At 37.7% G+C, this 13,387-nt stretch overlaps 1 protein-coding gene across 1 annotated transcript in view; it reads right to left on the bottom strand.

Annotated features, from left to right (window-relative positions):
- The window catches only part of cdkal1 (CDK5 regulatory subunit associated protein 1-like 1), a 277,368-nt gene that overhangs the window by 193,206 nt on the left and 70,775 nt on the right, over positions 1 to 13,387 (bottom strand). The window contains exons 5-6 of the mRNA XM_036130742.1: positions 12,317 to 12,413; positions 7,666 to 7,714 (exon numbers count right to left, since the gene is read on the bottom strand). Of these exons, the coding sequence (XP_035986635.1) occupies positions 7,666 to 7,714; positions 12,317 to 12,413 (146 nt within the window). The remainder of the gene's footprint in view (positions 1 to 7,665; positions 7,715 to 12,316; positions 12,414 to 13,387) is intronic.

The following is a 13,387-nucleotide window of genomic DNA, read 5'->3' on the forward strand; positions in this document are numbered from 1 at the left end:
ATAGCAGCACAGGTTAAACAGTGATTAAAGTAGCAGAAACCACTGATTTTGGGCATTCCAACAACGATCAAGCACATAATCCTCTATTCACCTAAATTTAATTCAAGCTAAAGGCCAGTCTAAACCTACAAGGTTTACAAGTGGCTCTATATATTTTAGTGTATTGCTTTGAGCACCAAACTAAACTCCAAGAAATGTTTTTTCATTGGCAAAGTATTTGACTTGACTTGAAAGGACATGCATTTGGGACATGAGACAATATACATTGTGGTAAGTAGGGCACCAATTTGCATAAATTAAATCCTATAATGATTTTCTAGCTATTACAAGTGCAGACAATGAAGGGTACACATGAATAAATGAATAGGTCTAATTAAAGGTTTCTTCCTCATTCAGATGTTATATTAAGTAAAAACTGCTCCTACAATACAAAGTCTAATTTTGGTGGATATTACCGTGTTAAAAGCGTAATTGAAAGTCCACCATTAAGTGTAATCGGTCGTACTGTCCGTACTCTGGTGAGTGCAAACAAAATGAGGAGGCCTCCTTCCTCTGCACATCCAACAGGGTACCAGCTGTAGGTGTGCAAAGTGAAGGCACTGAGGGATGGGATTGTCTTCCTGTTTTCATCCGCTCTACATGCGTCTCCAGGGAGGGAGGGATCAGGCTGGGAAGCACAGTTATCAATTGGTAGATAAAAATGACAATCTGCCCCAGAGGAGGACAAAGAGCCAATCAGTGAGGCGTGACTGCTCTTAATATCCCAGAACAAGCAAGGAAATGAGAAACGTTCCCCAGTGGAAAACAGCTGAGACTTTGCGCACGTTTGGCCGTCCTTTCTTCAAGATTTCAGAGTCAACGTCTGAGGATGAAACAAGGACACAGAGCTGCAGTACGCTCCTGCAAAGCTGTAACTGGTGTCTGCCGACTAGTTATTTGTTTAAAGTTACTAACCAGTTAAAAGCTTAACGAATCAGTAAACCCCACCTGATAAAAAGCTGCAAGGGTCTTACTGAGTTTATGTGGCATTCAATGGGGGGAAAACGGGAAGTGTGGCAATGAATTTCGTGTAATTTAAAAACTACTTTCAGCACATTATACTTGAATAATAATAAGGATTTTAAGTTTTATTGTACTGATGATTTGACCAAAGGTTATAAGAATCAAATAGGCTTGGGCGATATGGACCAAAAATAATATTCCAACACTTTTAGACAGAATGCTGATGCACGATATTGATCTTTATATGCATTTCATTTCATAAAGTAATTATAAAAAGGCATCTCTGAATCAAAGCTTTACTCCAAATGTTTCACAGGCACATTTCTTAAACAGCTGTAGCTGTAGTCCTACTGGAATACATAAAAGTATAATTGTAACCCAACGTAGACCATCTAAATAAACGATATAGTCTCCTCTTAGATTTCTTTTTTTTTTTAAATCTTGACATTTTTAAAATCCCCAGCCCTAGGATCAAATAATTGAATCATCAAGAAAACTGTAGGCTAAATCAATCCAATAGTGCTAAACAAGCAAATAACCAGTTTGCCATCTTTTGTTTGTTTCTAATGGCATAAAAGAGTTGATTGATCCTAATTGTTCAACAGGTTTAAATTATAGATCCTCATCCCAGATTTACACAAGTTCAATAGGTAACGCAATAATTCAGGTTCAAGTAATTTGAAGCAAGTTGGTAGTTTAAACTAGGGCTGGACGATAATTCAATAACAATATATATCGATCGATAAACGTGTGGCACGATAGGAAAAAATTGGGTCGATAAAACTTCGATATAGAAACAGTTTTCCTTTCTTCCTTTCAGCCTATCATATTAGTTGATGCTACAGTCACTACTTCCTCTCAACCAATCGCAATCGCGGACCCAGGCATGCCGTCACCAAGCGCGGCCCTCTCAAACCACAACACAGAGCACGTGAATATGTCGCAGCAAGGAGCGGCGGAGGAAACAGTCCCAAAACGGGGTTTTACTAGTTCGCCAGTCTGACAGAAATAAACCAGTGATTTATAAAACTTGCAAGGAACCGGTAAAAACAAAGTCTGGTAACGTAACCACCTTGTTTCATCACGTAAGCCGCTCACACCTTCAGCAGCGCGAGCTGTGAAGCCCCGCGCGACACAGCGTCGTCTTCTTAGGAATCTTCTGGAAGTTCTTCCAAAACAAAGCAAGTATAGCAACTAAACTGGGCTCCCTTCTTTATGATAAAATGACAAAGCGTCCTCTAACAGCGCTCCCTAAATTGTGCAACTAGTGCAGAGAATCAGTGCAAAATGAGCTGCAGTCTGCGTCTTCCCACGCATCAACCTCAGACCTGCGTCAGCCTGTCAATTATGAAACCTGAGAAGTAACTAGTGTACTATTCCCACCTAAATAGGCTATTTTATTAATTTATTTGGTATATTTATTTTGGTCACTTTTCTAGTCACTTTAGTTTATTCTTTGTCAGTATTGAATAACATAACTCAGGTCTCTTAAGTTATTTTTCTTTTAAAAAAAATTCTGTTATGGTTAATAAAGTTGGTTAAATAAAGATTTAATTGGAATTCTGTGTTTGTGTTCTTTATTACAATTAAATCGTTTAGCAATATCATAAAATGTCCAGGCAGAGCTGCACATAAAATATGGTTTTAAATATTTTCAATAATTATCGATATCGATCAATATGCATTTTTTTTTATCGATAATCTTTTTTTCTATATCGTCCAGCCCTAGTTTAAACCCAGCATTTTCCAGTCCATAATTTGCTTCCGGATGGTCAGTAAATAAACTAAATGCAAATTTAGATAAGCAGAAATGTCATGAGAAAGCGACTACCTGTTTGGTGGCAGATGTTCCAGATGTTTCTGTAATTATGAAACAGCCTATTCTAATAAACTTGGAAATTGTCATTTCCCGCATATTCTCCACCCTCTAAAAATGACTGGAATTAATGAATGTGACCACAGACAGAGACTCAAGACATAATCTGAATACCAGCAGGGAATCACTCCAGGAATGTTTCCAAAGCCAAATTCAATTTCAGAGCCTGGACGTCCATAAATGAGGGGCAAAAAAATAATAAAATAGCCATCATGAGTTGCTGAACAAAAGCAAAGCAAGCTTCCCTATTTGTCATCTCAATTACGAGTTTATTGAGGCCAACTGCTGTGACATCACCACACGGAGAGAGGCGCGTCACTCTGTGCCACATTTTCTTGTTATTGATTGTGCTCCTCCTCATTTCTCTCATGGACCCCCTACCCCCCCACCCCCCACAATCCGTCTCTGCTCCTTTCTCCTGTTCATAAATGCGAGCCAACATAAATCTTTCTGTGCGCTCATAAGAGCCCATTATAACATTGTGGGGAGAAAAAAGGAGCGGGGAGGGGTTAGTGGTGAATGGATGGAAAATGACAGAAATAAATTAAAGATGTACAAGAGAGCAGGTTGGATGGATGGATGGTGGGAGGCAGGTTTCTGAAAGGATGACCTGTCGACCCGCGTGTGATGTCTTCTAAGTGGCTGGGCCTGTTGTGCTCCCTCGTTCGATTGAAACCCGGCGAGTAGGATTGGAGGGGGGATGGGGAACACGACTAGATGAGGAGCGACGAAAGAAAACGTTCACGTATTTTTCTCGACATAAGCATTTGTACAGAGATGTCTCTTTAACAGGAAAAAAAATCTGCTAAATGTGATTTAGGTTTCTTTTTTATGGGCTAAATAATGACTGGCCTGCATGTTAAATAGATCACTTGATGTTTGTCACTGGATAATATAACCAACATTTATGACTTTGTAACTTAATAGTCAAATTCACTGAATCTCAGGCAGTTCTGCCTGTCAATTTTAATGTTGCCGTTTACTGCAAAAAAAAAAACACCTTCATCACAAGTAATTATAAATACCATCTCATATTAGTATTATTTATACTGCTGTGGTGTTCCCAAAGTACTGCATCATTTGTAATGCTTGGAATAAATATCAACCTTGTCCTTTCTATTCATAATGTTAACAGCAACCTTGTTGTTTCATGTCTGGAAGATATTTATGTTGGATTTAGTTCCAATCACCCGTTCATCTTTCTCTCCATTTTCTTAAATTCTTATGTTATTTTGAAATGTGCCTCCGTTTTACTTGAGCTTTAATCTGATATTCTTTCCTATGATTTTTCATTCTTCCATCTCAACCTTGACCAGAAGTGACTGGAAGAAAAGAGTTTTTTTTCATTGAAAACCTTAGTGGTAAAAAGGAACGTAGCGCCAGGTTATGCTTCGTGTTCCTTAGTGCCAAGAGTTTCAAAAGAGCTTAAACATCAGCAAAGCCTGGAGCTTTGAAGTTTGACATGAACAAAGTCCTCACAGCTTCATCGTGTTTTATGAGGGGCTCACGGAGCGTTAAAAAAGTCCCCTATATTTCTTCTGATGACTTCCAACAAATCTTAATGTGTTTACTTTTCGTCTTCTTATAAAAGAAATCTTCATTTGCTCATCCTTTTTCATATATGCTTTATTTTTCCAGCAGTGACACTGGCAAACAGTGTGTTTACAATGGTGAGCCAACATCAAAAGGTTATGTGGGCAGCATTTTAGCTGCACACACATTAAGCTGCCTAAGCTTTTCCAACTCTTTGTATTCAGACTATTTTATAATAAAGCTTCACTGTTTCTGAGTACAAAAACAATAAGGGGAGAGTTGATGCATCATTCAATACTAATCTCCAAGACAAATTAAGAATATTATTATTGTTAGGAGTCCTATTCAAGGTAATTTTTTGTTAAAACACAAATATTTCATTTTAATAAAAGACCAAAATTAACATAATCTTGTCAATCTTTTGCCTAGGCCTCTTAAAACATTCGCTTATAAAAAGTGTTTTCTTTTTCCTAAATTAAATTTCCATGGTTTTTGGAACTGGGGAAAAAAAAAGAAAATCCAACAATTTATTTTCCTCTTAGATAAGTAAATCGCACACTTTTCAATGTTTCATTTTGATGTATGTGCCACTGGGCTAGAAAATACTAAATGTAGTCACAGCTGTGTCCTCAGTTAAAAGTAAAATAGCATCTGGCGCAGTTAAAAAAAAATGGATCTGTGTAAGCAAATTTGGAACAAGGGAAGCCCTCTAACACCCAAAAAAAACCACTAATGTGTAAAATGGTTAGCAACACAAGAGCGTGCAGCGGCAGCTGTAATTTGTGCAACTGTATAAATTATGTCAATGCATACTAATTAAACCCAACTGAGGTAATGCATATTAGAAAGCACTTTTACGGTGCATAATGTAATTATACACGGCTAACTTTTTTTTTCATGAAGAGAAAGGACAGTTTCACTGCCTAAAAAAAACAAGTTCATAAAAGCATACTGTGTGAGTCGTGTCATGTGGAAAACAGACCGGTGAGGAATTCTGGCTCAAAAAAGACACACAACTATTACCAGTTCATTGACGTTAGTATTTTAGTAGCCATTACGAAAGGCAAATCCCCCATCTTAAAGGGTTTATGCCCAGGCCTCTGAGACAAGAAAACAGCTCTCAGTTTATACGAGGTCATAAAGGACTGTAATGATACTGGGGAAATTGGTTTCTGTGGAGGAGGTGATGGAGGGAGGAGAAAAGAAAAACCAAAAAAACAGAGGGATCAAAAAAGGCTAAAAAAAAAAGAGGGTGCAAATGGGAAATGGGTGGAAAGGGGTAAAACTCAAAAGACATAAGGAAGGAAGGAGGGAAAGGAATCATATATGAATTCACACATACGTAATAACTATAAGCAGGCAATTTAGAGGTGATGGCGGATTTTAAAAATCAAGCCTTAGTTCAGCTGTCCTTCATTAAAATGAAGCCTGCAGTGCAAAATGATAGACTTACACAAGCAGTTCAAACTCAATCTGTTCTTTATTAGAGAAACAGCTGGGGGTGTATGACAGCTTGACTGGACTCTCTCACTGGAAACTCTCTCTGACCTTCATTAAACCGTTAAGTGCAGTGGTTCACTAACAGTTTAAATGGATGACCTAATCAGTGACATGTGAGCCTGTCAATAAGCTTAACACGCAAGAAAGATCCTTTTAACAAGCGCCGTGGTCAGCTAAACCAATATTAATTACAAACACATCTTGCCATCGTTAATCTTCAAAATGTGAAAATGCTGATGTGTATTTGACTAATAAAACTAAAATCTATCAATCATAAATAATACTGTTAATTTAGTCCATATGACGTAAGCACTTCTAATAAAACCCTAATTCTATTTTAGAAAATACAGCAATGACTGAACCACGGGATTTAACGAGTCTGAGTGATGTTAGAATAATGCAGAGTTATAATTAGGGGAGTCTTCTTAATCCATGAGACCGTTTTTTCTAGCCTTACTGCACAGTCTGTAGTGAAAATAGATATAATGGCCTTTAAAAGCAATAATGTATCTGGAACCTTTTCACATTTGGTTACATAAAAAAACAAAACTTCCACGTATTGTTAAGGATTTTGTGTGATAGACACACAAAAAGTAGTGCATAACCGTTAGGTAGAGGAAGAGGGATGCATGGATTTCAAACATATTTTACAGTAAAAAAAAACTCAAACTCAGGCTGATTCAAAATGTCCGATGAGTCATTTTCAAGTCTTGCCTGAGTTTTTCAAGTGTTTACAGCTCTGGACTTTGAATGGTCCAAATATGATTTGGTCAAAGCCATTCCACCGTAGCACTGACCATATCTTTAGTGCTGTCCTGGTCGATGGTGAACCTCTCTCTGCCTTAGTCTCAAATCTTTTGCAGCAACTAACAAGTCCTCCCCCCAGTTTCCCTGTCCGCACTCAAGAAAATTATCCCCGGCATGTTGCGCCCATAGTCAGGTCTCACTGTAGGGAGAGCATGTTAATAGTTGGTACCACCTTCTTCTACATGTTTGTTCATCTCGCCTACGTGGCTTTCTTTAACCTTTACTGTCCCCCACGCACTCTCCGTTCTTCTAGCACTGACATTCCCACGCCTCGATTCCACCCGGGGAAGATCGGGCCTTTTCCTGCGTCGCCCCACGGCTGTGGAACCATTTGCCTCCACATCTGAGGGTTCTACAGGCCCTGTCACATTTTATAATAGGCCTCAAAGCCTTCCTTTTTACACAATGTTTTTTAATGGTCTCCTTTAATTGCTTTGTTTTGCTTTCAGTTTTCTTCCGTGTAATTACCTTAAAAACACAATTGTGTGTTTTAATTACATTTTAATGTCCCTCTTCTTTTATTATCTGTTTTCTATTAAATGTAGCACTTTTGAAATTTCTTGAAATGTAAAGTGCATTACAAATAAAATCTATTATCATCATCATTATTATTACAAAGCTGAACTTCATTTACCAATCAGGAGATCTTTAAAGGTCATTGGATTTTATTTAGGGGAGTCAGAGTACATAGGGCTGAGCACGTGCGCACCACACTTTAAAGATTTTAACTTGCAAATATCTTCATTTCCCTTTGCAAAAAATTCTTTTGAACTATTGCATAAGTTCCCAAATAAAACACAATGTATAAAAATACTCAATATATTTCTAAGCCACTTTATTTATAGATGGTGTAATTTTGACTTTGTAATGTCTAGCAGACTGTAAACAGACAGCTCACACAAGCCCATGAATACGCTTAGCATGCGCATCCTTTTGCTTTGAAATACCTTTAACAGCCTCGTCCACTACTTCCACCACTCGATCAATCTGCTGGACCTGCAGCACAGACAGAGACACCAGGGAAGACGCTTATTGATGGAGACAAAACAAGCCCACACAGTCAAACACAGGATATTGACAACACACAAACACACACACACTTATCCAGGTTTATTTAAGGCGCGTATGTAAATCTAAACAAAGGCAGCGTGCGATAAGCAGAAAGGCAAACAAGTGCAGAATGATACAATCACGACAAACTTTCTCGTTAGGATTAAGCAATATAGATTTCCTAAATGCCAATCGGTGTGTATGTACTCAGGCATAACTTCATGTTTGGTTTGTATTGAACGGCGTATTGAAAATGCAGCAGTTTTAATGATGTGAAACAACAGTCGAAGAAAGAGAGGTAAAAGAAGGAAAAAAAAATAGCGGAGCGCAAAATATCACCAAGGTAATTGGAAAGACCTTTCAAATAAGATTTCCAGAGAAGATCTAAAACAGAATCATGTCACAATAAAAGAAAAAGAGCCGTTCTCCTCTTCTTCTCCTAAATAGACAGAAGCCTCCTGCAGTTCTGGCAGCTGAAACTCCTCTAATTCACGCTAAGATAATAGGCAGACCCACTTGGCCACAGCTTAACTGCTATTAGATTGTAAGAAAGCTGAACTAAATACAAAAAAGGAAAAGGAAAACTGCTCACACTGAACAGCGTTGATTTTATTAATCGCTATTCTACTAAGTTATTGTGAATAGGGGGCAAAAAGTGAATTGTAAACAGCAGATAAAAAAAAGACATGAACAAACACCTTAGGAGGTGAAAAAATAAACTGTATGATTTTCTTTGACATCATTTCTCCTTTCAGTCTGCCAAGCCTTCCTCTGAGCCTCTCTCCTCCTCTTCCTCCGACTGCTCTCGGATCCATTACCCAGAGTATTTTTCCAAATGCATTCACATGGACCCACGCCGTGCTTCGCAGGCAGCCGTTGCATGCATGTTACACACTGAAATAAAACCTATTTCCTTGTAATGGCCAAGCAATCTGGATCCATTCAGAGCGGCAGCGGGTGTCCCTTTGTACAGTAAAGGTTTGGTAATGCTTACACTTTGCAAACTAATTCAGATCTCCCCTTTCAACTCTGTTTTCAAATCCTACTTTATATTCATAGGCCACTCCTTAACTCCAAAATGGAGGAATGTCGAAAACAACCTGCCAGACTGTGGCTTGAAATAAATATATTGGAAAGGAAAATCACATTATTCTGAAAAACGATTTCGATCTCGCCGGCCCTTATTATTAAAGAGGATTATTGACCAGTCACATAACTTTATGTTAAGTTATAAACATTTATAGCATTTATAAATGCTGTACAATAGTAAAAATGACTGAAACAAAATGGAGGGCTAACCTAATCATCATTACCTGTTTTCTAATCATTTGTCAAATAATAATACTTGGAAGGTAGGAATTATTTAAGTCTTCTTGTTACTATAAATTTAAGTATTTAATGGGAAGCCACAAAAGTGCATTAAAATCAAAATAGTAAATAACAGATAATACTGTAACTAAATAATAAATATGGTATCTTACCAGCAGCATAAATAATTACAGTTTGTCTGCTTTGAATATGTCTAACTACCATCATACAGTGAAACTGTGATATTTCTCCTCAAGATTACCTTACAGTCAGGATCTCATGCCAGCCCATGCTCAGGAAGTTTAAAGAAATAATAAAAGTTAATTTTATATTTAGAATCAAAGATGGGTTTCATTGTTTTAGCAACAACCCTAATAGCTTTGTGCGTATTTTCTATTCCTCAGTATGTCTTTGCATACACGCATTTCAACACTTCTTTTCGTCTTTGGGCCTTGCGTAAATTAACTGAACCTACAAACATTCAAGAATAACCTCATAAAACTTTAGAAACCACAACCTTTATTGATACAAGTTGTATGTTTTTGCTTAAACTGTATAAAACGGCTTCAAAAGCTTTTATGAAGCAACAACGACATGGAGAATGAGGGTTTTAAGGTATTGATGTGATCAAATTCCCTAACCCCTTGCAGTTCTCTATTATTCGGCTAGTGTGTGTGTGTGTGTGTGTGTGTGTGTGTGTGTGTGTGTGTGTGTGTGTGTGTGTGCTGTTTGTTGGTTTCAGGATGTGACAAGTCTATCTGATGGGTGAAACACCGCAGGCTTGCGTGACTGCCTGTGTACCTTACACAAAGTGCACTGTCATTCACTCGGACATGAAAATAGATCTACACACAAAAAAAAAGATGACACACAAAGGTCAATTAAACAGAATGAGTTGAAAAGGAAGTACCCCTTTTTCCAACCAGATCCCTTATCTAGCCGTTAGTGAAATCACAATAGACAAATTCTGAACTTATTTGCATGTAATTTGAATAACCCACCAACTGCCACTGTCATTATGTAGTTTATTGTAGCTGCCACAAAAACATAAGCCAGATGTGTCTTTTCTCATATACCTCTGTTTACAGCCTGGTCATGCAGGCAAGCATCTTTAAATGTATAGACATGTACAGCCATGTTTCTGATGAGAACAATAACACAGGCTGCATTGGACTTGTGGGTTTTAAACAACTGGAAGTGCATAAATACAATGCTTTACCAAATGAGATGTTCAAGCAGCAAGTTTCAGTCACTGTTCATACATTTTCATAAGCAAATGAGCAAATAAGTGTCCCATCATGTTCCAAAGCAGGGATTTTATCTCTGCAAAGGAAAGGAATAACAAGTATTAAAACATAATCCTGAGAGAGCCCAACCAACTCAGTAGGAGAAATGGGGCGTGAATGTTTGCCTAAACTCAACTAACTCATGGTAATAAGTGGAGAGGACTCCCCGGTTGTCTGTAGCTTTGGTAGATGCAAGCCTGTTCATGTAAAGGTAAACACATTATAGGAATGAATTGCAATGACTATAACGAGTGTGCCAAATAGCATGTTTACTTAAATGCATAACAACTATCGAAGCCGATATTTAAATATGATCTCATATGATGTTAATACATCCCTCTTTACCAGGTCTTGATGTAACAATTAAACTTTCATCAATAAATCTGTTATTTTCAGTCTTGCTAATCAAATTAGGGAAAATGATGAGGTGCACGCAGAAACACAGAACATGCTACGCTGCGCTCTATTGCTTCCTGGAAACCATTATTACTGGATTTAAAGTCAGAAAATTAACTGGAAAGCCAATTAAAGTTCTGAAAATATGAGGTTTGTTGCCAGTGACACGGAGATGCTGGTGAATTCAGCTGTTTTTCACCTCCACTGGCCCTGGCTAGTGACCAGCTCGCTGCAAATTCAAAGGTCAACGAATGGCGCATAACTACAAGATCATGCTAATGATGGCACTCTTCAGCGTGGAAATGTTTACACAGGAAAACCTACAGCTTTTTTCAGGGTCTTTGAAGTATTCAGAAATGAAGCCAGATAAAGCACAAATGCAGTAAGGATTTATTTAAAGTAGTATGTCAGCTGTTCATTCAGGCTGCTACAACAGACGCCAAGATTTTAGCAACTTTTGGTCGTTTTTGGTTTATTTTACATCCGAAGGAGCCATCAGTGAACTGACCTGAACCTAGTAGATGCCAATAAGGCTGAAAGTATTACTGCGACATTGCTCTGTTTTATTTATTTTTCTGGACCTTTCCATCTGTGTTGTTTATAAAATATGATAGATATGGAAATGCTAGCAGTCTTTTGGATATTAGGTCAGCATTCTCAGGAAATACAAACATTGGATGGTGTTCACAGCTTGTAATCGGGTCTAATCAGAATCGTTTTAGGTTTAGTGAAACCTGGTTTTACAGTCAATGCTCATGGCAGGAATGCTATAAAGAAAAATTTTCTCTTTATTGACATATTTTTGTGTGTGTTTAACAGTTCATTCAATATTTTTCTCTTTTCTTTTTTAACTAGCGACTTACTCATCAGGTTTTTAAGGAACACAGAACAGGAGAGTGTGTGACAACATACCACGACCCCATTGAAGACCAAGCTTGGTTGCAATGGGTTGGTGAGAACTGACTAGTAGAATAAAGACGGCAAATATTTTTGTATGATCTATAATTCGCTTTTAAGCATTCTTTTTTACCACAGGGACTATTTTACCGAAAGCAAAAAACTCCCTGCATGGCATACATAAACAGTTTAATAATAGTTCTTAAAGACATAACTGAACCGCTGATAAATGGTATCATTTATCAGTTAAGTGTACATCAGAAATGTGGTCGCAAATCTCTTATCAGCAACATATTTACAACCTTAAAATACAATATTTTTCTGCCCATTAAATATAATGACTGTTTTACTGATCAACATTTATGAGCACTTCTGTCAGTTTGTTTCGAAAATCAAACACACACAGAGACTGCAGCAGTGTTTGACTGCGTAGAGAAATGTGTCGTCGACATATTTCCTAATGCTAACAGTAGTTAGCCTGGTAACCAGGAAACAGAAAATGTTAAAGCCAATTATTTCTGACTTGCAACTACAACATGGTTAAGTTGTTTGTAACTTCATTTCCCAATCCAAGTTGCAATTTTCCAGTTGGATAAAAAAAAACAAAAAAAAAAACAGGAAAAGTTAAAGTAATCAAACATAGTTAATAGACGGCACATACCCCAATAATGCTGAGACCTTTGAGGTAGTCCATCCGCGGCTGAGCCTGGGGAACGCAACCAGCAACAACCACCTTTTTCTGCTGCTCCTGGGCTTTCCTGCACAAACACATACAAGTAAAGCCTTAGAGAAGAGTAACATCAGTATATAGCTTGTTTTCACCAGGCTATATAACGGGAGTAAAATCTGAGTTACAATAACAGTAAAAAGAACCCTTTGAGAGGAGGGGTATACACATTTAGCTTGGTAACGGCAGACGAAATGTCAGAAGTTAACGTGTTCAAACAGCAGTTTTCAATGGTTAATAGGCACTCCTAAGTCATTAAATAAAACTGTGGGTTCATGGAGCTCAAATGTAAATACATGCTAACCCACACACAAGAATCAAAACCTTCAGTGATCCAACAGACTTTCTTGCATCCAGCACTGAATTAAATCCACCTCCAAACCGTGTGCAAATGTTTATTTCACATATGAATTGCAAATTTTGAATCGTCTAAACTTAAGTTATACATTTATTTTTGAATGAGGAATGGTGTTGGATCTACCTTAAAAATCAGACGATGGTACACTTAATTCAACTAATAGCGACAAATTAATCTCAATGTAGATAAAAATTAAATATCTGCATTTAATTAAAAAAGCCCAGTTTAGGACCACAGAGTGGAAATGTACACAAAAACAACCTTGGTAGTTAAAAATGGCTTTGGGACGCTAGGTTCTGGGGAAAAGCGATCGGAAATCCAGTCATAATGCACCTTTGTCGAATAGGTACATCATTCTTTGTACATATACTGTAAAATGGCAACTACCGGTTATTCAAATCCTCTGGGAAGTTATCAAATTATTATTTGTATCTACAAGACACGTAAAATATCCTGTATGGTGCTATTTAAATGAGATGAACAGAAAAAGATATCAGATAGTTACACAGTGTAGCACAGGGAGGAAAATACACGTGTGTGTGCGCGCGTGCATATGATCCGCTCAAGTCTCCGTGTCACCTCCAGTTAGTGGCAGTGAGATTTGAGTCACGCGGTCTGTGTCTGACAAAAGCTTTTGGAAGAGCTGC

Source organism: Fundulus heteroclitus, chromosome 3, assembly GCF_011125445.2.
Source record: "Fundulus heteroclitus isolate FHET01 chromosome 3, MU-UCD_Fhet_4.1, whole genome shotgun sequence".
Classification (NCBI taxonomy): domain Eukaryota; kingdom Metazoa; phylum Chordata; class Actinopteri; order Cyprinodontiformes; family Fundulidae; genus Fundulus; species Fundulus heteroclitus.